At 46.8% G+C, this 23,254-nt stretch overlaps 3 protein-coding genes across 8 annotated transcripts in view; 2 read left to right on the forward strand and 1 right to left on the reverse strand.

The window, feature by feature from the left end:
- The window catches only part of Nbr1 (NBR1 autophagy cargo receptor), a 30,561-nt gene extending 24,149 nt beyond the window's left edge, over positions 1 to 6,412 (forward strand). For 4 of the 5 annotated variants that reach the window (XM_040749767.1, XM_040749769.1, XM_040749766.1 and 1 more), the window contains 4 exons: positions 76 to 167; positions 667 to 724; positions 1,369 to 1,474; positions 4,862 to 6,412. In XM_040749767.1, the coding sequence (XP_040605701.1) occupies positions 76 to 167; positions 667 to 724; positions 1,369 to 1,474; positions 4,862 to 5,035 (430 nt within the window). In that variant the 3' untranslated portion in view covers positions 5,036 to 6,412. The remainder of the gene's footprint in view (positions 1 to 75; positions 168 to 666; positions 725 to 1,368; positions 1,475 to 4,861) is intronic. The other variant, XM_040749770.1, reaches the window with a different exon arrangement.
- Positions 6,413 to 6,491: 79 nt separating this feature from the next.
- On the forward strand, positions 6,492 to 13,930 carry Tmem106a (transmembrane protein 106A). Of its 2 annotated transcripts, XM_040749771.1 has the most exons (9): positions 6,492 to 6,583; positions 6,855 to 6,991; positions 7,695 to 7,906; positions 8,347 to 8,410; positions 9,988 to 10,141; positions 11,243 to 11,383; positions 11,489 to 11,532; positions 12,463 to 12,516; positions 12,886 to 13,930. In XM_040749771.1, exons 3-9 carry the CDS (start codon positions 7,714 to 7,716, stop codon positions 13,004 to 13,006), a joined length of 771 nt encoding a protein of 256 aa, XP_040605705.1. In that variant the 5' UTR covers positions 6,492 to 6,583; positions 6,855 to 6,991; positions 7,695 to 7,713; the 3' UTR covers positions 13,007 to 13,930. The 2 variants fall into 2 exon arrangements, with proteins under 2 accessions (XP_040605705.1, XP_040605706.1); XM_040749772.1 differs by lacking the exon at positions 6,492 to 6,583 and having other exon boundaries at positions 6,590 to 6,991.
- Positions 13,931 to 16,585: 2,655 nt separating this feature from the next.
- Ccdc200 (coiled-coil domain containing 200) lies at positions 16,586 to 19,386 on the reverse strand. The gene is made up of 4 exons (XM_040749773.1): positions 19,218 to 19,386; positions 18,227 to 18,533; positions 17,721 to 17,770; positions 16,586 to 16,798 (listed from the first exon to the last, which is right to left on the reverse strand). Exons 1-4 carry the CDS (start codon positions 19,305 to 19,307, stop codon positions 16,772 to 16,774), a joined length of 474 nt encoding a protein of 157 aa, XP_040605707.1. The 5' UTR covers positions 19,308 to 19,386; the 3' UTR covers positions 16,586 to 16,771.
- Positions 19,387 to 23,254: the final 3,868 nt, after the last annotated feature.

The raw sequence follows: 23,254 nt of genomic DNA on the forward strand, positions 1-23,254 counted from the left end.
CTGCACTGTTTACTGATTTCCTACCACTGCTGTGGCTGATTTTCAACTTACCTCCAATATTGTGTCTTTCTAAAGGAGCTCCCTCTGTGTACAGCACGGGTCCCCAGGAGTGGATTCACCAGTTACCACCCGAGACTTTCTTTCAGTCCCTGATCAAATCAGAGGAGGTAATGACAAGTTTGATCTTCACCTCCCTTCCTTTCCTTCTTTCCACTGGAAACCAGATATTAACAGGCTATCCATTTTTGTGACTCATGGTCTTGTTTTCCCTCCTTCATGCTCTGTTTCTGCTCTCCTAAGTACATATGAACACAGCCTAGGTGCCAGCTCCACTTTTGCCTTTACTCACCTGACTGATGCAGCAACTCAGCTAGTGTATGATGCTCATGGTTCTGTCCACTTACTTGAACAGTGAGGACAGTAGCACTGTGAAGTAGTAAGTATGTCCTCACAGTCACTTCTTCCTAAAAGTGCCAAACCTAAAACCATTGAGAACCAACATATCAGTGTAATAGGATTGTAGAAGGTTTTTTTTTTATTCAAAGACACCTTGTATAGCATATCTAGACAGTTTGTCTTTCTCAGCTACTTAAACCACCCACAAAACTTTCTGAAACTGGAAAGACTTCAGACACTGCATCTAACCAACAGTTCTTTTGCTTTTAGAACCCAGAGGCTCATCAGGACTTGTAAACAGCAGACAGAGGAGCTGTGACCACTCAAGGTAATGACCTTGTGAAGTCTCTTGAGAAGCAGGTGGACATCCCAGCGCTGCTTCTGCTCAAATGAGCCTCTCAGTGTGTGCCTCTTCAGAGCACAGGAGGAGAGTCCTCATTCCTTCTTGTTCTTACCTATAAAGCTTTTGCTCAGCACTGGACAGAGAGCTGAAGAAGACAGCTGAGGCTCGTATTTAGGCATTTTCACATTCCAGACAAGAAAGGCCTGCTCTAAATTCACTGGACCTGTAGTGCCCAAGAAGACAGGAGGATCAAGCCCCATGTGCATTTTGGCCATTTTTTCCTTAGATACAGCCGCCTTTCTGGTTCCTGTTATCTCAGATCAGTCAGTATCCAGAAAGATCATATTTGCTTTGCCAGGTGTTTTCTCTGAGATGTGCAGACAGATTGCTGATACCTATGTGTGCCCATGACCACATTTTCAGCTGGGATGGAGAGCTGGTGTGCTAACAGGGTGTGTGTTTCCTGAGCCCAGCACTGCATCAGACCAAGATTTATAGCTCTGTAAACAGTTCATTTTCTCCTTTTACATCTAATCTTTTTCTCTCTTAAGGATACCTTAGATTAACACCCACATTATCTTGTAAGGTTATGATTTTATTTGGGGAGATAATTTGGTTTTCCTCTATAGGCACCACAATGGGAGCAGCATTGCTGGAGGACTGGTGAAGGGGGCTTTGTCTGTTGCTGCCTCTGCGTACAAGGCCCTATTTTCTGGGCCACCAGTCACTGCACAGGTCAGTGTGTGGTTTCTTTTCCTTAACTTCAGCCCCTAAGTGATCAGTACAAATGGCAGTGTCTTTCTGTCTGGACTGGCAATTAACATGTCATGGACTATAGACTTAGTCTTTGATGAACACATGGCCCTGCCTTTTCCTGTCTTTTTAATCAAGTTACTCTGGGAAGAAAAGGAAAAGAACCTAAGATTTGTTGAAGACCTGCTACGTGTACAGAGTTAGACGAACAGGTGCTACTGGATGCCTAAGGCACACATTGCTGTCAGACATGCACTTTGGCAGAGCATGCACCTTTCCAGGACAGGGTAGCATACTGTGCCAGTGCAGTCCAGCAGATGGGGCATCTCCACCCACTGGGACAGAGGTTTCCTGGAAGTCAGTATCTCAACTGAGACCTAAGGAAAAAGCTAATGCTCCCCCAGGAAAGTTTTTGTTTTTAAGATTTGTTTATTTAATACATATACAGTATTTGGTCTGCATGTATGCCCTCACACTCCATAAGAGGGCACCAGATCTCATTATAGATGTTTGTGAGCCACCATGTGATTGCTGAGAATTGCACTCAGGACTTCTGGAAGAAGAGCCAGTGCTCTTAACCCCTGAGCCATCTCTCCAGCTGGAAATGTTTTAAATTTGGAAGTGGTAGCTCTCACCTGGAATCCCAGCTACTGAGAAAGCAGAAAGATTCTAAGTTCAAAGCCAGCCTGGGCTACAGAGAGAAACCTTTTCTCAAAATTTTAAAAGGGATACAGATGTAGTTTAGTAATGATAGAACTCTTGCTTCGCACCCTGGGTTCAGTCCCAGGTCTTGCCCTCTTTGAAAAATAAAATAGAATAGCCAGCTATCAAGAGCTGGAAGTGAGTGGGTGGTGACTCAGATCTGGAGAGAAGAGTAAGGAGAGAAAAGGTGAGCTGTAAGTTCTGGTTTTTATTTTAAGGCATAGATAGTTACATTTTTGTAACTGGAAAAGACTGTAGACCAAGCTGTCCTTGAACTCAGAGATGCACCTGCCTCTGAGCACTGGAACTTAAAGCACTTGGCACCACACCCCAGGGACAGATTTTAAGGGTGTGATTCGATGTGATTACGTTTGTTCTTAGTAAGGTCGCTCTTGTGCAGTACAGAGGTATAGAATTAGTAAAGAAATCCATATGAAAATCCACATATAGGTGGAAATTAAGGGTATAAAAAATAACATAAAAGAGAAATGTCAAGACTTGTCAGTGATTAAATGCTTAAAAAGAGGTCAAGGGTAAATCTCAAGCTCAGGTACTCAGGAGTGCCATGCAGTAAGTACAAGGAGAAAAGGCCAGTAGTTCACTCAGTGAGTAAAGGTGCTTGCTGCCAAGCTTGAAAATTTAGTTCCAATCCCTGGGACCTAATGATGAAAGGAGAGAACCGACTCTCATGAGTTGTCCTCTGATGTCCACATGAGCACACACAAACACAATGCAATACAGAATAACCCCTGCCTCAATGAAAAAGCTTATTGTTTGGGTAGGAATATATCTAGTGGGTTTTGCTTAGTGTTGAATTTGCAGCTTATCCAGGTTAAAAGTATAGCCACCCAGCATGCAATTGGGTGTATGCATCTGCACCGCAGAGAAGAAATGTGACCTGAAGCTGAAGTGTGACAGTCATTTGCATACAGGTTCTAGCTGGCAGGAACTATGTGCTTTGGATGGGATTATCCATGAAAAAAATGTGGAAGGCAGAAACAGCCTCTAAGAATCAAAGCAACAGAACTCTACAAAAACAAAACTTAGCTGGGCAGTGGTAGCACACACCTTTGATCCCAGGAGGCAGAGGCAAGCAGATCTCTATGAGTTCAAGGCCAGCCTGGTCTAAAGAGTGAGTTACAGGACAGCCAGAACTGTTTCACAGAGAAACACTGTCTCAAAAAACTTAGAAGCAGGGCCACTTGGGATTTGGGGAGGTTCATAAGGGGACAGTAGGCCGTGCTAAATGCTACAGAGAGCTGCGACCCAGTAGTGAGGAATTTGACAGTTCAAGGCTACGTTGGAGAAGTAAAATAAACACTAGCCCACATAAGGCAGAAGGAAGTGTTTATAAGAGAGACTTTGGGTTGGCATTCCTAACTATGAACAATGTTATCAATACAGATGAGAGAAAAGGGTTGAGATAACCTTGCTCGGCCAGATTGAGGGGGGAGGGGTTGGTGCAGCCTCAAATTGGTATCCCAGAGATTCCCGGAGGAAGGCCTTACCTCTCTTGAGGAGTGGATGGGAGGAGGTGGGGAAAGGGGGGGGGGGGTTGACTGTGGTTGGAATATAAAATGAAAAATTTTTAGCCTTTTTTTTCTTTAAATTTAACTTTTTTATTGATGTTTTTTTTTACATTCCAGTTCCAGTTCCCCCTCCCTACTCTCCTCCGCTCCCCCCACTTTCCCCCACCCCACTTTCCATCTGTTCCTCAGAGAGAAGAAAAAAAACTTTAAGTAAAAAAAAAGTATTCCAGACTGTGGTAGCACATGCCTTTAATCCCAGCACTTGGGAGGCAGAGGCTCCAGACCAGCCTAGTCTATGCAGCTAGTTCTAGGATGGCCAGGGTTACACAGAGAAACGCTGTTTTGAAAAGAACAAACAAAAAAAAAAAACACATCATTCAAAAAAAAAGAAGAAGAAAAGATTTAAAGTATAAGTAGATTAAGCCTGTCAAGGATGATTGATAGACTGTTACAAAATAAGCAGAGAGAGGGACTAGGGTTTATGGCTCAGGCAAAGCATATGTCTAGCATATGTCAGACAGAGGCAATGTCTCTGAGTTGAAGGACAGCCTGGTCTACATAGTGAGTTCCAGGATAACCAGGGCTATATAAAGAGGGGGAGGACTGAGATTTCCGTAAATGGGTGTTAGCTTCCTCTTAATGAGATCACTTCTATTTTGAGGGTAAAAAGACTGCCTGAGATATAATTTCACAATTCTATATCCATCTTGTATAGCTGGTAAAGTTTCATATCCCATACCAGCTTCATTGTCGTTTTTGCTTGTATTTTCCTCACTATTATTTTTATGTTCACAAATCTTCAAGCCTTCATCTTGCAATTCAGTTTTTACTTGGCTGAAGAATGGGTGACTTTTGTTTGTTTGGGGCTTTAGAGATAAAGGCTCACTCTTCATGATCATCCTCCAAACTGGAATCAGGTGTGAGCCTCCATGCCTAAGCATGCTGCTTTCAGAGAGTCCTCTGAAACATACCCCTACTCTGTCACCATCTCCTTCAGCTTCAGCTGTGCTCATGCTTAGCCAGAGCACTCTTGACCCATTGGCTAAGTCAGGAAAGACTGGGGTGACAGTATTAATAAAGATTTGCAAGATAAACCGTTAAATTATACAGAAAATGTCTACTTCGTGTCTTTGCACAGCCCATTGTTTCTGAAGATCAGACAGCAGCCCTGATGGCCCATCTCTTTGAAATGGGATTCTGCGACAGGCAGCTGAACCTCAGGCTGCTGAGAAAACACAATTACAATATCCTGCAGGCTGTGACAGAACTCCTTCACATCAACAACAACGACTGGTACAGCCACCGCTACTGAGGACTGACCTTGTATTAAATAACTGCCTGCTGCTCAGAGATGATCTCTATTCTGTCATTGAGGTGTGGGTAGAAGCCCTCACTTGTTTTTTAATCTGATGAATCTATATCGAACGTCACTGAATTGTCAAAACAGTATCTGTTACAGTATTTTTGGAGCAAATCAAAGACCAGAACTTAAATTCTCATTTTTGAAATGGGATGAGTGGTAGGAAGACAGTTCTCAGCTGATGTGGACAGAACTCCCTGCACTGCAGTGTGTGGAGGTCCTGGAGACTGCTTTCCTTTTGCTTGTACTGAAGTTGAGTCTTTTCCTTTGTTCATGTGGTTGTTTTTAATGGGCTGTTAAATATTAGATTGTTTTTTGTTTATTAACCTTGAACATTTTCAAGACTTATTCTTCTAATTTCTGTAACCAACTCCAAGCTTCATAGCTACATGACCTTAAAGGACAGCAGATCAAGAAAGCCATTTCCCTGTAAGACTTAGTAAATGAGTAACTCTCTGCTTTCAGAAGAGTTGAGGGTCCACCTGGCAGGTGCCTCGAGGGACAAAAGGGCAGGGCATTGGAGTTAGCCCACCAGCACCCATTGAGCAGTGTTTGTGGAAGTTTTACTTAGAAAAAATCCTAAGTAGTGTGAACTATTTCACTAATCTCATAGAGAAGGGGAAAACTCGCCTGTTACATAAAGGGAAGATAAATTTAAGTCATCTTTTGTGACTGTCAGATATGTGCAAATATTCATCTTGGTAAGGTTGGGGTGTAACGAGGGGGACAAGAAAATGCTGGTGACATCTAAATGTTAGTAATCCTCTTCTGAGGTGTCCTGCCCTAGAGTTGAGAACAGGAAGTAGTGGGTGGGGGCTAACCCGCCAAAAGGTTAGTTTAACTCTTGGATAAATGGGAAGAAGCTTGCTTCTAGAATTCTAAGTCTCATTTAGTTTATCAAATGGAACTATGGGTACGGGTGGTGAAAGAAGAGGTAACAAAACACTAAAGAATTTTGCTCATGATAAAAGAGTTTCAAAGAAGGAATCTGGACCCTAGCTCAAAGGGTAAAGATAGTTTAAAAGGTATTATTTAACTTCGCTGGTATTTATAATAAGTGGCGATTTTAATTACTCATAATCTGTTTATTTACAGTCTAATTCTTGAATGCTTCTAAATAAATCACAATTCAAACTGCAAGCCGACCAGGCTGTTTATTATTTAAAACTTTTTCGTGGGGTTTGGGGTAGAAGCAGAGCCTCATGGTGTGGGTAATGAGGTGGATTTGGAGTCGGACCTGCTTTGACCATCTGGAACCAGTCGTTCGTTCCATTGTACTTGTAAATAGCCACTTAAAGAATTGGGAATAAATGTTCTTTGAAACGCTTACTGGACTAGTTGGTCCTTGCAGCATTTGTCCTCCCATGACACTCCCGGAGCCGGAAGCGTCTTCCGGGGGCGGGGCCAGGGGGCGGGGCCATGTCTGGCTTGGACTCCAAGCTTGTGATAAACTCACGGCTCCCGCAGTTTCGATTATGCTGAGGGCGTCGTCACTTTGGGGTAAGGCACTCCCGGGACCCCCCATCCCCATCCCTCTCCTTTACAAAGCAAGAGCCCAGAGACGTTTGGTTTCTCAGCGCCCAACGCACAGTGCCCAAATTCGATTAACGGCCAGTGTTGTGGGATTTAAAATCCTTCCTCAATGAAGTCCCATCTTTTCCTTCCTTGCTCACCTGATGGTCCTTGACGGAGGCCCCCAGTAGAGAGGGAAGCTTAGATCCTGGAAGCCAGTGATTCCGGCTCCGCACTTGGCGCACATTCTCTCTCCCAGGTTTCCGGTGAAGGGAGCTGATCGCCCCTCTCTGGGGGCCACCCCAACCCACCCTAGAAGCCCTTCGTCCCAGAGGAGCATTCCAGAAAACCCAATCTTGCAGCTGAGAAAAGCCTGGAATCATAGACCTAAACCAGGTGAGTATGGTGTCATCATTTTATCCCAGGGAGATCTTGAGTGTGTCTTAACAGGCTACTTCAGCCACTACTCGGGGCTTTTGGGGAAAGTTCAGACTTAGCCTTGACCTTTCCTAGTGAAGAACAGACTCAAGTGTGACTGTTCCCCAGAAAGCAGTGAAGGACAAATTTAGGCTCCCTCCCAGTCCCGTTTCAAACGGCTTCTTAGCCCCAGCTCTGTTCTCTCGCATAAGAAGCCCTGATTTTGTTAATAGCCAAACTCCAGACTAGAAGCCTCCCTTCTACCCACCCACAAGCTGACTCCAGGCATTTCTGCCCTAGTGCTATTGGCTTCTAAAGAGTAATCACTTGATGAGGGAGGACAAAGGGACCCTGCGACTGATGTGCTCCCTGCTCCCAGTCCTATCCAGCTTCCCTTTCTTTGAAATAAGTGATAGTTCAGCTTTTCCAGAAAAAAATACTCTACATTCACTTATTGAAGTCCCTTAAAGTGAAATAACTTCTGCTTTTCTTTGGTTTTGAGCTTTCATTAGAAAAAAAAAAAAAAAAAACCCAAGTCACTGCCCAAAACTCTCCTCTAAGCTAAAACTTGCTTAGATAATGGTAGGACTTCTTGCCAATCTCGAAAACTTAATACTAGAATTATATCTGACATCAATGCTTACAGGCTAATAGCACTGAACCTTCTTTTATTTCTCATTAGTGAAAAATCCTGCTGAGCTATGGGCAAGGCATTCTCCCAGGTAACCTCTCAACAGGATGAGGACAAGTCAATCCTACCTGCCAACAAGCCTGCCAACTACTTGAGCACCGGCAGCAACAAGCCACCGTGCTCCGGTGTGCTTTATGCAAGGGCTGCTGGTGCTGGCTTTGTGATTTGTCCTACCTGCCAAGGCAATGGGGAGATCCCCCGAGGTGAGTAGACCAGGACTCTGGAAAGACCCTAGAAACCAGCGAGAGATCCAGACCGGTCCCTGTGCAACTCCTGGAGTAGGTGGCCAGGCCAGTTCATGCTCTCTTAGAAATAGTTCTGTTCCCTGGAGGAAAGTCTGCTTCTCAAGCAATGCTGTGTCTTCGGATTTGGGGAGCTAAAAATGACCTCTCCAAAGGAATAGGGCCCCTCTGACTTGCTAGTGACCCAGTGTTTCTTCATACCTGGTAATGAAGATCACACTCCTTTTCTAGTTGAAAGCTGAGCTGCCAACTTCACCCCCGTGTTCTCAATCCTGCTGTGGGATAGAGGCAACAAGCTCTGGCCCTGCTAGATGGGATGGAGGGATGCGGGGGGAGGCTAGCGTGGGAAATATTGGTCACGGACACTTTAGCATTCTCTCTCACCCTCTTTCCTTCTGCAGAGCAAGAGAAGCAGCTGGTCGCCCTCATCCCTTATGGAGACCAAAGGCTGAAGCCCAGACACACGTGAGTGTCATACATCCCTATGAGCAGCCTCGCCTACTCCTCTGTTTTCTCCCCACCCCATTGGTTTTCATCCAGAAAGTCTGAGTCTTACTGGGATTAAACTTGTACAGCCTTTGAATTTCTAAGGCTTGTCCTTAAGAATGATAGTGTCAGCCGGGCGGTGGTGGCGCACGCCTTTAATCCCAGCACTCGGGAGGCAGAGGCAGGCGGATCTCTGTCAGTTCGAGGCTGGGCTGGACCGACAGCCTCCAAAACAATACAGAGAAACCCTGTCTCGTAAAAACCAAAAAACAAAAACAAAAAAAAAACAAAACAAACAAACAAAAAGAATGATAGTGTCAGCAGCTGGGATTGTAACTCACTGATAGTGTGTTTGCTTGGCTAGCATGCATGAGATGCTGGGTTTGATCTCTAGCAAAAAAAGGGGGGGTGGATAAATGTCATATAGTAGTTTTTCTACTGACCCTGGATTCACAATATAGACAACATATATTGGATTGGAATATCATACCCCATAAAAATGAACACTTACAAGTCAGTCATAATAGAACAGCAACAAAAAAGGGCCACATAGATCATAGTGGATATCAGCTGAGGCCATCATGGCTGTGGCAAACCTTCCAGGAGGGAACAAGTTGCCCTGGTTGCAGCTGCCTTTGCTATAGCAGTTTAGATCTTGTGCTCTTCCCAGTAGAGATAGAAAACCAGCTGCTCAGATCTTATTCTTGGACAGTTCAGGACATCAGAAGCAGCTGGTTTCAGTGCAGTGCCCATGACCCTGTATGTGATCACATCTGTTTGACATGGGTCCCTGCAACCTCCTCCAAAAACCCTCAGTTTCTACCTGAGAGCTGTTGCCCAACCTCCCCAGCCACTGTATTAAACCATCCCAGGAGATGGTTCAGCGGGTAGAGGTGTGGGTGGGGCTCAGCCTGATGACCTGAGTTCAAACTCCAGAACCACAATGTAGAAGCAAAGTAATTCCCACAAGTTGCCCTCTGGCCTCCATGCACATGATATAGCGCACACAAAATAAATAAATGTAATAAAACTAGAAACAAGCAGTGTCCCTCATAACATACTAGGTTCTTTCTCTTTCATTCATATCTCAGATTGAATTATGTGGGTAGGTAGCATCCTGTTCTAAGTACTGAGTTTAATTAAATATTAAAATTCAGAACTCTCAAGGAGTCACATAGACTGGTTTCTAGCAGTGATAGCATTCATTGAGGTCTTGCTGTCTTGCCAGGAACTGTGATTTTGTTTTTCTGCTCTTGACTCAGGAAATTCTATGAAATAAATCTAATTATCTCCACTTTATAGACATACTGGGCTTTTGAAGAGGTTAAATAGTACCGCTCAGCATTATTGGGTCAGTGGGGACAGAGATATGGGAATGGAAGCCTTGTTGACTGCCTTCCAATACTATGCTAAACCACAGCTAGACAGCTAAATACAGTTGCCAGACTGTGCGCAAGAGGAAGCCACCTGTCTGGAGGGGGCAGTCTGAACCCCCTCCTCATGTCTCCTTGGTGTTCAGATTTCTCTCTTCCATCCTGGGACCTGTTCTCACACAGGAAGCTCTCCGTGTTCCTAGCCGTGATCATCTGCCTGTTAGCCTTCACCCTCACCGTCTTTTTCCTGTATCCACGATCCATTGCCGTGTATCCGATAGGCCTCAACTCCTCCATGGTGACCTTTGATGAGACTCATATACGACTCAACATGACGGTAGGTGGTAGGAGCTCCCAATTTCACCCCTGCCTTCTCCAGAACACGCCCATCTTCCTTGTAGCCTAAGATGCAGGTTCCACGGATCTTGTGGTCTACAGAAGGATGCTGTAGTAGATTACGTGTGATTGGGGCTCTCCATAGCGAAGGGTTACAATCTGGACCAGGTCAGTCATAGGGTGGAATAGAGATACCAGGACAGAATGGAAAGAAATGGGCAGGATAAAACTAGATCCTCAACTAGCAAACTCAGTTGATTGCTGGGTTTTCACTGTGTTGCCCCAGTTGGTCTTGAATTCTTGGGCTCCAGAGTAACTGGGACTGTGGGGTGTGTCGTGGAATATTATTTTTAAGATGTATTATATTTGTTTATGCTGTGCAACATTTGTTTTAATGATACAAAGATGTGGCCGGGCGTTGGTGGCGCACGCCTTTAATCCCAGCAATTGGGAGGTAGAGGCAGGCGGATCTCTGTGAGTTCGAGGCCAGCCTGGTCTACAGAGCTAGTTACACAGAGAAACCCTGTCTCAAGGGAAAGGGGGGAAGAAAAGATCTGAATAGGGTGGCAGGAGAAAGGACAGGTGCAGCTGGCAGGCAGAGAGAATAAAAATGAGGAGAAATCTGGGAAGAAAAGATTGAGGAGCAAGAAGGAGGAAGAGGAGGACATCAGGGGACAGCAACACAGCAAGCCTTTGAGTAAGAAGAAAGGTTTATAGAATAAAGATAAAAGCCTAGAGACAAAAGATAGATGAGATAATTTAAGGTAAGAAAAGCTGGCTAGAAATAAGCCAAGCTAAGGGCTGGCATTCGTAAAAGTAAGCCTCTGTGATTTATTTGGGAGTTGGGTGGCCGAACCCCCAAAATAGCCAAAGAGTAAAAACAACAGAGATCCACCATAAGACCCAGCTCACTGTCAACCCTCAAAGGTGACCTTTGCCATCAAGAGCCTGCAGAGTCACTAATACTAGCTAGCCCTTTGTACCCGAGCCCCAACAGGGTAGTATGGGACTCAGGCCAAAGAGCCAGGCTTCTACAGGTGTTTGTGTTCTCGCTCTGGAAGAAGGGCTAGCCTCACCGGCCTTGCCTTGCCTTCCTCTCCAGAATATCCTGACCATTGCCAACAGCAACTTCTATCCCATCACCGTGACACAGCTGACTGCAGAGGTTCTCCACCAGACCTCTGTGGTAGGCCAGGTTACCAGCAGCCTCTGCCTGCACATCGGTCCTTTGGCTAGCGAACAGGTAGCTTCCCTCTTCCTGACCAGCCCTGCCCACAGCTGTGTGGATGGATGCAGAAGTGGGAAGGGGAAGCCTGGGGTACGGCTAACCTGCTCCTTTGGTTGACAGATGCCTTACAAAGTTGCCAGCAGTATTTTGGATGAAAACACATAGTAAGTGCCCTCTGATCTCTTCTCTCCTACCTTCTTCCTTAGCTGAAAAGCCCAGTTAAGATTCACTAGATTCTTTTTGTTTTTCATGACAGGGTTTCTCTGTGTAGCCCTGGCCCGTCCTAGAACTCTCTTTATAGACCAGGTTGGCCTTGAACTCACAGAGATCCACCTGCCTCTGCCTCTCCAGTGCTAGGATTAAAGGCGTGACCCACCAATACCTGGCAACTAAATATATTTTTAAATTTTAAAAATATCGCCAGGTGGTGGTGGCACCCACTTTTTTTTGTTTTGTTTTGTTTTGTTTTGTTTTCGAGACAGGGTTTCTCTGTGGCTTTGGAGGCTGTCCTGGCTTGGTAGTCCAGGCTGGTCTCGAACTCACAGAGATCCGCCTGCCTCTGCCTCCCGAGTGCTGGGATTAAAGGCGTGCGCCACCAATGCCCGGCTGGCACCCACTTTTAATCCCAAAAAAATCCTCTGTTTCCTAATTGCTTCAGACTCATGAGCCTGTATTTGGCCTGCCCCCTTGTGGCTGGGACCACAATATGCCAGGGTAAAAGTCCAGAGCCTCTTCCTGTTGCACCTAGATTAGAATAACAGGTTGAATTTTGTTCATCTTTTTTGTGAATTGGACTCTTAGAATCTCTGTGGAAGAATGGTATCCACTTTTGTGCTGAGGGGAGAGGTCAGCATGTGCCTGGGCCAAGAATGTAGGTGGGCAGGTGGCCAGGCTCATTTTAGAGGATAAGACATCTTGAGAGAGGCATCTTGGAGGCCCTGGATGGGAGGCAAGCAAACTGTGTGAGCTGTGACTTGTAACAGGAAACTCTGAGTTCCCTGACCATCTATAAACAAGACTCACTGCTCTCTCTCTCTCTCTCTCTCTCTCTCTCTCTCTCTCTCTCTCTCTCTCTCTCTCTCTCTCTCTCTCAGCAAAATCTGTGCACAGCTGAAAGTCAAAGTCCACCATATCCTTTTGCATATCCAGTAAGTACGGTGCGGAGCTCCTGTGTGCCCACTCCCGCTTCAATCTCGCGTCAGCTGTGTCTCTTGAGGTAGAGAAAGGGTCATGGTAGCTCACATAGGAGTTTTGTTAGCTCCGGAGAATAGCAAGACTAAGGCCTGTTGCAGATCTTACCTTGCTTAGAGGCCCTGTCTGGAGCTTCCAGAGCCCAGTTGTGGCAGCTGACCCAGTGTCCTGGCAGAGCAGAGAGCAGAAGGAAGTGAGAGGGAGGTCCTGGGGAGCCAGCCTCACACACACACACACACACACACACACACACACACACACACACACACAGGAGAGCCAGACGAGAGTGTTCTGTCCTCTCCAGGGTTACTCTGCTTCCTCTCCAGGGGTTCTCTTACCTGCTCCTACCTGAGCCATCCACAGCAGCTGCCCTTTGAGAGCTTTGAATATGTGGACTGCAGGGAAAACATGTCAGTGCCCCTCCTGGAGATTGCTCGCCCAGCCTGACCTATCTGCAGCCCCTGTACTCCAGACCCCAGCAGGCTGGTCTACATCCCAACTCCATGGAGCTCAAGGAAGGATTAGTGACTTCACTGAAGAAAACAGAAGTATCTGGTTTTATTGTGCCTTCCCCTGACACCCTCAGCCAAAGGAACTTCTTTAGCAATGCTATGGGCACCAACTCCTCAGGTGTCCGGGAGTCACTTCTGATGGGTCTTCCATGGTGTTGAGAAACATCTGACCTGGCATTGTCTTGGGGCTGAACATGTTGCTTCCCTGGCTCTACCAGGGTGGGTCTTCAGTTGGAATGGAGAGAAAGCTGTAATTTTATCTAGATTTTTTTTAACAGCACAGATGGATCCTTTTCATGTTCTCACAGTAGCAAGTGGCTTTGAGGACATCCAGTGCTGACTCCAAGGTCTTTTTAGGTGACTGTAAATGTTCTCTTGTGCTGTCTGCTTTGGGCATGTGATAGTGATGGTGATGGCCACTTCTCTCAGCCTGCAGACTACACCATCTCACCCTCTTCTCTGTAGAACATGTTACCTTCATAGCAGAAGCTAAGTAGCTGAGGAGAAGCCCTCTGGTCCACCCTAGACCAAAGGCTGAGTCAAAAGTATTAAAGGAAATTTTCTAAGCCCAGGTGGACACAGGGAGGTCAGACAGTAGAGTAGGCCCAGCGACTGTTGAGAAAGCCTGAAGACAGGAAGCTGTTGCTGCCAGGGCAAAGCTGTGGGGCTCCCATGGGTCCTCTGCGTCAGGCCCGCCCTCTGTTCCCAAGGCCTCTGCTGTCCTCTGGGCCTTGAATGAAGAGTAACAGATTCACCGGAACTGGACTGTATCTTTCCTTGTCTGTCACTGCACTGGAACCAAACCCCAGGTGACTCCCAGTTTCTCACCAGACTCCAAATAAAAGTGTATTGCCAGAGAGCAGGGATGTTTGTTTGCTAAAGCTAACTACCCTCTTTCTGGTAGGGGTTACCTTTCTGTGCATATGTTTCTCTTATTGGTTTATGAATAAAACACTGTTGGGCCAATGGCCAATGAGGCAGGAAGATGGGCAGGACTAGGAGAGGAGAAGTCAGGGAAAGGTAGGCAGGAGAGCCCACCAGAACAGTTGCAATGTAGCAGGCAAAGGAATTGCAGGTCTGGCACTCTGGTAAGCCGAGACCACGTGGAAATACATAGATTAGTAGTTACAGGCTAGTAATTAAGACAGAGCTAGCCAATAAGAAGCCCTAGTCACCGGCCAACAGTTCATAATTAATATAGTGTCTGTGTGTTCATTTGGGACTGACAAGCGGCTGTGGGACCAGGCTGGTGGGAAACAGTGCTGGTAATATTTTTCCTTCAGATATGTCACTGTGGTGGGGAAAACTGACGAAGTAAGATGAATTCAAGAACATCCATGGATGGATGGATGTAACAGAACTGTGTACTCTTAGCTGGGGCTAAGAGAGAGAGAAAGTGTATCGTTTCCTTCCTGGGTAGGCAGGGTTAAGGTGTAACAACAGAACACAGACACCCAGGGAGGTCACACTGAGATTGTGGTGTATAAACCACCAAAAGTGAAAGATTTTTACCAATAAACTCTAGCAGTGTTGAAGGAAAAAAGAGGGTTCTGGGCAGAAGTGTGAGGATACTGGTGTATACTCCACACCTCACAAACCATTTCTTTTTGTGTATGCATGCATGTGGTGGTCAGAGCACAACCTTGAGCATCCTCTTGGGTACTACCGTTTTTTTTTTTGTTTTGTTTTGTTTTTTGTTTGTTTGTTTTTCAAGACAGGGTTTCTCTATTGTTTTGGAGCCTGTCCTGGAACTTGCTCAGTAGACCAGGCTGGCCTTGAACTCACAGAGATCTGCCTGCCTCCCGAGTGCTGGTATTAAAGGCACGTCCAGCCTATGTTTTTTTTTTTTTCTGTGTTTTATTTTGAGACAGGGTCTTACTGTGGAGACCTGACTGTCCTGGAACTCACTGTGTAGACCAAGCTGGCCTCAAACTCACAGATGAACCTGCCTCCACCTCCCCAAGGGCTAGAATTAAAGGTGTGTACCACCATGACAGGCACTATTCTTTTTTGGTTTTTCAACATGGTTTCTCTTTGTAGCCCTGGCTGTCCTGGAACTTATTCTGTAGACCAGGTTGGGCTCAAACTCATGGAGATCTGCTTGCCTCTGCCGGGTGCTGGGATTAAAAGTGCACACCACCGCTGCCCAGCTGCCAAGCACTATCCTTAAAAAAAAAAATCAAGTTCCAGGGATCTGTCTCTGCCTCCCCAGCACCGGGATTACAAACTTGTGCCAGCATGCCCAGCTTTTCTTACATGGGCTCTGAGGATTAAACTAAGGCCTTTGTACTTGTAAGATGAGAGAACTTCACCAACTGTGCCGCCTCCCCAGGCTTCAGACTCTTGTGTTCTGATAGGCATGTAGGCTTCCAAGACCTTCTGAAACATGTTCCGCTTCTCTGACTTCTGAGAGATTATCCCTGGAGGTTTGTACTTTTCTTCCATTGTGTATTCCTAAACTATCTTTGAACTTTGAATGTACCTGCTCCAAGCCAGCCCCATACTGTCCCAGCTGTCCCAGTCAGGGATCATCCCTAGACTACGGTAAGACAGGGCTTCTGACCCCAAAGGGAATGCTCTGACCCCAAAGGGAATGCTCCCTGGACTAATGTGAAATGAGCCCTTGGTCCCCAGTGGGACTGACATGACTAAGGGAGGCTTTCTCAGCGCTGGAGCAGAAAGGACTTAATAGGAATTGTGTTTTCCGGGAGGCTGATATTGAGGGTCCCCAGTCCTGCCTCCTCTTCCAGTTTGGGCTGGTAAAGAAGGGACACATGGGGGGGCTGGAGAGATGGCTCAGTGGTCAAGAACACTGACTGCTTTTCCTGGAGGTCCTGAGTTCAATTCCCAGCACCCACATAGTGGCTCATAGCCACCTCTAGTGAGGTCTGGTGCCCTTTCCTGGCATAAAGGCATACATGCAGACAGAGTGCTCATGTGCATAAAATAAATAAACAAATCTTTAAAAAAAAAGGGACACATGGAATGAGTTTTGGGGGTCTGCTGAGTGGAAAGTATGACACCCAGAAAGTTAGAGGCCTGAAGACTTCAGCAGGCAAGCTCCTTGCCCCTTTCCAAGGTCGCATGTCCTGATTCCAGTGCTACAGCACCCTTTTCTTCTGAATTCTCTCATTCCCCATCACCTTCTAACAGCTCAATACCTAGTGCGGGTCCTGAATTGTATACGGCTTAGACATCCCTACCTGCCCCGCCACTGCTCAGCTGTAGTGCATCGAAACCCCTCCCTTCCCAGGCTGTATCTCTAAGCCATGGGCTTGATTCCGGTGATGTCATTAATAAGCTGCTGGGCTGTCATCAAGGGATAAGGAACAGTGGTAATAGTTACAGGAGGTGCATCCTTGGGGTGGGGGTGGGGCTCAAGGCCATGTTCTCCTTTGGCTTGGGCTCCAGCAGGACGGACTCTTGCCTTCCACTCTCCTCATCCCCACCTCCAGTCGTGGGCCCTCCTGCCCTCCTGCCTCATCCCGCGCTCATTAGGCTGCCAGCCTCCTGGTTCTTTCCAGAAATCACATTTTAATCCCAGCTAGCCTCCTCTCCAAATGTGGCTGGCCTTTTGGAGTAGAAAGGTTGCAGGGTGGAAAGAAAGTGTGGTTGCTGTCTGGTTTTTGTTGTTTACGCTTTTTGGTTGCTTTTGTTTTTGCTTTGTGGTATCATCGGGTCTTGGAGTCCCATCTCTGGATCACCACTGCTGGACGTAATTAGTCGACTAAAAAAGGGGGGAGACAGGAAGCAAAACCAGTTAGTTGTCTCTGGGTGTACTGCTTTCAGAATATTGTGTTAAGCCTCTGAGACCAGAGCACTCGAAGTGAGATAAAACAGCTACTGCTCCTCATCTGCACAGGTGACCTACCCCTCAATGCCTGTACCCTACTCCTGCCATTTATACTCTGATTAGGAATTACCAGCTGGTAGTCTGACTTGGTGGCTTAAACCTGTAATCTCCACTACTTGGGAAGTCGAAGTGGAAACATCACAAGTTCAAGGCTTGGCTGGGATACAGAGGGACTTTAAAGTGTGCCTGGGAAACTTAACAAGATCCTGTCTCAAAAAAAAAAAAAAAAAAGAGCCGGGCATTGGTGGCACACAACTTTAATCCCAGCACTCGGGAGGCAGAGGCAGGTGGATCTCTGTGAGTTCAAGGCCATCCTGATCTACAAATCGAGTTCCAGGACAGCCTCCAAAACAATACAGAGAAACCCTGTCTCAAAAAATAAAAAATAAAAAGTGCATGCTGATCTTGCAGGGGATTAAAGTTCTGTTCCCAGCACCCACAGCAGCTCATAACCACCTGTAACTCCAGCTCCAGGGATCCATTGCTGTCTTCTTTGGTCCTTAGACATCCACACATGTGAAATACACATAAGTAACCCCCCCCCTTTAAGTTAAAAAAAATGAAAGGAAGGTGGAATAGAGCAGAGTGGAGTAAAGTAGTTAGGGGCGGACCACTTAACTAGCATGCACAAGGCCCTAGGTCAATCCCTGGTACCCCCAAAATAATTTCATAACAAAACCCAGAAGTGACTTTGGAATGGTTCCAGTTCTCTCCCTGGCCCCCAGCTAAGAAATCCTCCTTAGCTGCCACAGACACACAAGGACGTGCACTCAGCCAGAGCCCCTTTGCCTCTCACCGTGAGTCGGGAATATTTAGAAGAGCTAGACTGGCATGCTTTCGTGAGACCTGATAAGACAAAGCACAAGTTACCAAGGAGGCTGGGGGCGGGAGCAGGCTTTTCCTGGGGCAGGATACAGACTGAATCTACAGGGATGAAGAATCCCCTCGAGGAAGCTACTCCGTGATTCCCTGTTCCACACTTTACAGGGCTCTGTTTTATCTGCTGATAGCCTACAATTCACACTATACCCTCCGACCGTCCCCACCTTCTCTGTTACACCCTAGAAAAGAGGCCATTGCCTTCCCAGTCACTCTATCCAGAAGCCTCTTTGCTGCCCTAGGTTGGGCAAACCATCCGGGAGGGGGACGAGGGAAAAGGAGGAGACTACTTAGGCTGTTAAAGGCTACAGGTGATGGGGAGGGTCAGACAGGACAAGGACCGATAGAACTTCTGAACTCTGGGGGGCTGGGTGGGTGCAAGGGGCTTCTCTCACCACCTCCTCTCCCAGGTGGCACACTCACCGTGACCTGGAAGGATTGGGGGTCCATCGCAAGGTTTACAGGGTTGCTGCCCATCTTGTTGGGCCCCTGCTGGTCTAGGCTGGGGTCCTTGCCTTTGGGTATCCTTCTGGAGACTGTCCTTGAAGGTGCTCTGTGTGGGAGGGTCTTGCTCCTTTGGTGGCTTTGGCCCAGGTGGTGGCTGTGGGTTTGCCTGCTCCTGTGGCTGTGCAGGTGGTAGCTGCTGCTTTGCTGGAGGCCCTTTTGAATCCTGGGGTGGCTGAGATTTTTTCTCAGAGTGCTGTTTCTTCTCTTCCTGTTTTTTTACTTCCTAGCAAAAAAACCCCGGCAAGTGACATCCTCTGTCCTCACACAGTCACTTATCTGCAAGACAAACTCTGGGGCAGTGGCATATGGAAGGGGGAAGTGCAGACTGCCCAAGTGTCTCAGTCCCCTGGACTTAGAGGCTGAACCTGAGGCCTAGGCTGTCTCCCTTCCCTGTACTCAAGAAGAGGCAGGTAGATCTCAATAATTTAAGTTCAGTCTGATCTACATAGTCAAAGTACACAAGTTCTGCCAAAGATGCTTAGAAATTTTCCTAACGTGTAAATTGAATATTCTAAATTTATACACAAATTAAACTCATAAACTTCAGCTTATTCTCACTAGCTACACTGCAAGGGTTCAGTGGCACACAGGTTGGTGGCTCCAATATCAGACAGCACAGTATTCAGGCCACGTACGTACATGCAGTACTCTCAGCTAGTCACTAGCAGACTGAGGTGGAAGGATCTTTTGAGCCCAGACGTTCACAGTTAACCAGGGCAACAGAGTGAGGCCTCATCTCCTCAAATATCCTTTCCCTAATGCTCACCTCCACCAGCCTACAACAGGAAAACTGAGCTAGCTTGCCTCCTACCCCAGCTCACAGATGACTTCCTGAGGAGTCTGTCATCCTGGCCCATTCCCCAGTGCCCCATGGAGGACCCTGATGGGCCACACCCCTCTTCTGCACCTGTTCTTGTTGCTGCTGGGCTATCAGCGCCTTCCTCCTTTCCAAAGCCATCTGCCGACGCCGAGCCTCCCAGTGGTAGGCACTACCCATGATGATACGCGATAGAAAGCCCCGGCAGGGTGTGAGGGCAGAAAGAGCCCAAGACGATGTCACTGCACCCAAACTCCTCTGTTGCCTCCCACCCCAGCCACACTGCCTGTTACCTGGACCACCTCACAATGTGGCCACTGCCAGGGCAACTGGGCAGTCTCCTGAAGTGTTGGAGGTGGAGGTCGTTCTCCCCAAGGCTCATAGGGAGCGCCTGTAAGTCCTCCAGAGGGAGCACCTGTGAGTCCCCCAGGGTCCTGAAGAGGAAAGAGACAGTCCCTCAGTGTGGGGTTTCAGTGAACCCTGAAAGCAATTTGGCAATAAAACTTGTTCATTTTCCCCCAAGCGGTGGTGGCACATGCCTTTAATCCCAGCACTCAGGAGGCAGAGGCAGGCAGATCTCTGTGAGTTCGAGGCCAGCCTGGTCTAAAGCGAGTTCTAGGACAGGCTCCAAAACTACACAGAGGAATCCTGTCTTTGTTTTTATAATTTTTTAAAGTAGATTCAACGATCTACCCTTTTTTTTTTAAGATTTATTTATTTATTACATATACAGTGTTCTGCCAGAAGAGGGCACCAGATTGAATTGTAGATGGTTGTGAGCCACCATGTGGTTGCTGGGAATTGAACTCAGGACCTCTGGAAGAGCAGCCAGTGTTCTTACCCTCTGAGCCATCTCTCCAGCCCCCGAGGAATCCTGTCTTTGTAAAACAAACAACAACAACAACAAAAAACCTTGCTCATTTTTCTCTTATAGTGTCTCCTTCCAACCCTTGCTAAGAAGCTCCCTGACCCTCTGCTACCCTTCCCTCCTCACAAGCTGTCTGGAAATATCGTTCCCAAACTCTCCCCAACCTCTGCTCTCTTACTGTTCTTCCAGGAATCATTTGCATTGAGTCGATATGAAAGAAAATACACAACCCAACTGAGCTACACTGTGGAGGGAGGGGTGTGGGTGCGACGCAGCCCTTGGATCTGGGCTAGCCTGTTGATTCTGTCTATGTAGTGAGTGGGATGTGGTTGAGTTTTAGTGTCAGAGACAAGTTTAATCCTGACTGCATCACCTACTAAGCTGAGGGAATGTGGGCAGGCCACCCAGTGTCTCAGAGCCTACCCTGGTATGCTGGTATGCTCAGAAAACGGCTGCCTTCAGCTATGAAAAGTTGGAAGAACTGTCCCAACTCTGATATGGGACAGGAGGGGTGATTTGTCTTGCTAGATCTTTCTCCTTCAGTAAAGGGCGATGTTTCCTTCTCTCAGCACCCAGGGGAGTCATCTGCAGTGTTGGCTACTTCAAAACAATAGGATATAACAGATAAAAATAAGACTTATTATTGACCTTAAAAAAATTGGTACTAGCCGGGCGTTGGTGGCACATGCCTTTAATCCCAGCACTCAGGAGGCAGAGGTAGGCAGATCTCTGTGAGTTCGAGGCCAGCCTGGTCTACAAGAGCTAGTTCCAGGACAGCCTCCAAAGCAATACAGAGAAACCCTGTCTCGAAAAACAAAACCAAAACAAACTAACAAACAAGATAGATGTTCACTAAGTTACCAGACTGGTTTTGAACTTGAGACCCTCCAGCCTCAGTGTCCCAAGGAGTTGAATTACAAGTCTGTACCACTAAACCCAGCTTGGACATTGATCTTCACATCGTGCTTATCTTCGTATAAAGTGACTGTAAAAAAAAAAAAAAGGGGTCGTGATGGTTCCTGTGTATAGTCCCAGAATCCGAGGGGCTAAGGCAAAAGGAATGCTACAAATTCTAGGCCAGCCTGAGCTACAGGGCGAGATCCGTCTCAATATGAAATGGCAACGTTTTTATGGAAAATGGTAAGAAAGACAGGGAGGGCTCTTCCACATCTTACAGGGCAAGGCAGGAAGTGAGTGCCTTGCACTTCCTCTTCTCTCGCGTTCCTTTTTATCTGCCACTCCTCCCTGTAAGGAACAAATGCCTCAGGTTGAGAGACCTAAGATGGAGGAGGCAGAAGAGCGGGTCTGGCCGCCTGAATCCAGGGAAATGGTTTCCAAGTCTCTGAGTTAGGGTTATGTTGGAGGAAAAGCTCTCAGAGTGACTATCAAAAGTATCTTCGCTGGCGGTGGTGGCGCATGCCTTTAATCCCAGCACTCCGGAGGCAGAGGCAGGGCCAGCCTGGTCTACAGAGCTAGTTCCAGGATAGCTAGGGCTGTTCACAGAGAAATCCTGTCTCAAAAAAACCAGAAAACAAACAAACAAACAAGCAAGCAAGCAAACAAACAAACCCTCCGCCTTCGCATCTCTCCCATGGCCCCCGCCTTCCATATGTGCACTGCCTCGCCCAACTCAGGCTCTTGTCTCCTACTCCACCGCCCCTCCAGCTCTCACCATCCTATGTTAGCTCGTGCTGGCCCTCAGGAAACCTCCCGTTATGTCAGTGTAGAACCATTTAAACAATGCTTTTTGTCTCATAGAGATCGCCCCTTTCGATATAGCAGAGGATGACTTTGAACCCCAGTCCTCCTATACCACCACCTGAATGTCAGAATTACAAATGTGCACTGCTTTGCCTAACTGTTAGATACTTTTTTTTGTTTGTTTAGTTACCTATGTGTGATGGAACTATAGGTAATCTTGGAGTCAAAGGTCGTGGATCCCTAGAACTGAAATTACAGGTGTTTGAGAGCTGTCCTGTTGGTGCTGGGACTTAGGACCCTTAACCTCGGACCCATCTCTCTAGCCCCCAAAGTTTAGGGAGGTTAGGTTTTGTTTGTTTTGGTTTGATTTTTCGAGAGAGGCTTTCTCTATGTAGTCCTGGCTGTCCTGGAATTCCAACCTGTAGGGGCAGGAGGGGAACGCTTACACGGGGCCTGGGCCATGCTGCAGACCCTGCCTGTTGTAAATGTCTCGCAGCTTAAAATCCTTGTGGGACTGACATTAGCACTCAAAAGGGAACCAGAAGGCCCCCACCCTAGACTTGTAGCTTTCACAAACACGAACCCTGGTTGGACTCCTCTGTTCAGAGAACTAGAAACCCCACATTGGGACCCGTGGATTAATTGTGCCTATGCAGCTGGGACAGAAGGCAAGTGGGGGGGGGTCTGGCTGCCAAAGTCTTTAAAAGTTGTCAGAGCAATAAGCTGAGTTTATTGTGTTGTTTTGTTTTTTACACCATGATTTCACCTGTAGCCCAAATTGACCTAGAATACACTATGTGGGCTTGAATTCCAGGCGGTAGCTCTGCCTCAGCCTACCAAACTTTGGAGATTACAGCCTGAGCCACCATGACTTGTGGTGGCGCACGCCTTTAATCCCAGCACTCGGGAGACAGAGGCAGGCGCATCTCTGTGAGTTCGAGGCCAGCCTGGTCTACAGAGTGAGTTCCAGGACACCCTCCTAAGCCACAGAGAAACCTTGTCTCAAAAAAACCAAAAAAAAAAAAAAAAAAAAAAAAAACAAAAACGAAACACTCTATCCTCATAGCCTGAGGGAGAAAAAATCCATTTAACTGGATAACATATTTAAATGTGTTTCCAGCTAGTTTTGCACATGACAGAAAGTAAAATATCAAAGATGACTGAATTTGATTCATTTAATTTTTCAGGATCAAAAGTCTGTTTATTAAGAGCTGTTGACCGGGTGGCTGGAGAGATGGCTCAGTGGTTAAGAGCACTGACTGCTCTTTCAGAGGATCTGGGTTCAATTCCCAGCACCCTCATGACAGTTCACAGCTGTCTGTAACTCCAGTTCCAGAGGACCTGACACCTGTGGCAGAGCACCAATGCATATAAAATAAAAATTAATAAATTAAAAAAATCCACCCCCCCATAAAAAAAGAGCTGGTGACCATATAAGTGACTTGCAGAGACATAGTCAATATAAAGTGGATTCACATTTTCTTTCTGGAAAACATATTTCATACCTAGGAACAGCAGTTGCTTACTTCCCATTGAACCATTCTCTGTCACTGTATAT

The sequence above is a fragment of the Mesocricetus auratus genome, unplaced genomic scaffold (genome assembly GCF_017639785.1).
Source record: "Mesocricetus auratus isolate SY011 unplaced genomic scaffold, BCM_Maur_2.0 Super-Scaffold_100007, whole genome shotgun sequence".
Taxonomy (NCBI): Eukaryota; Metazoa; Chordata; class Mammalia; order Rodentia; family Cricetidae; genus Mesocricetus; species Mesocricetus auratus.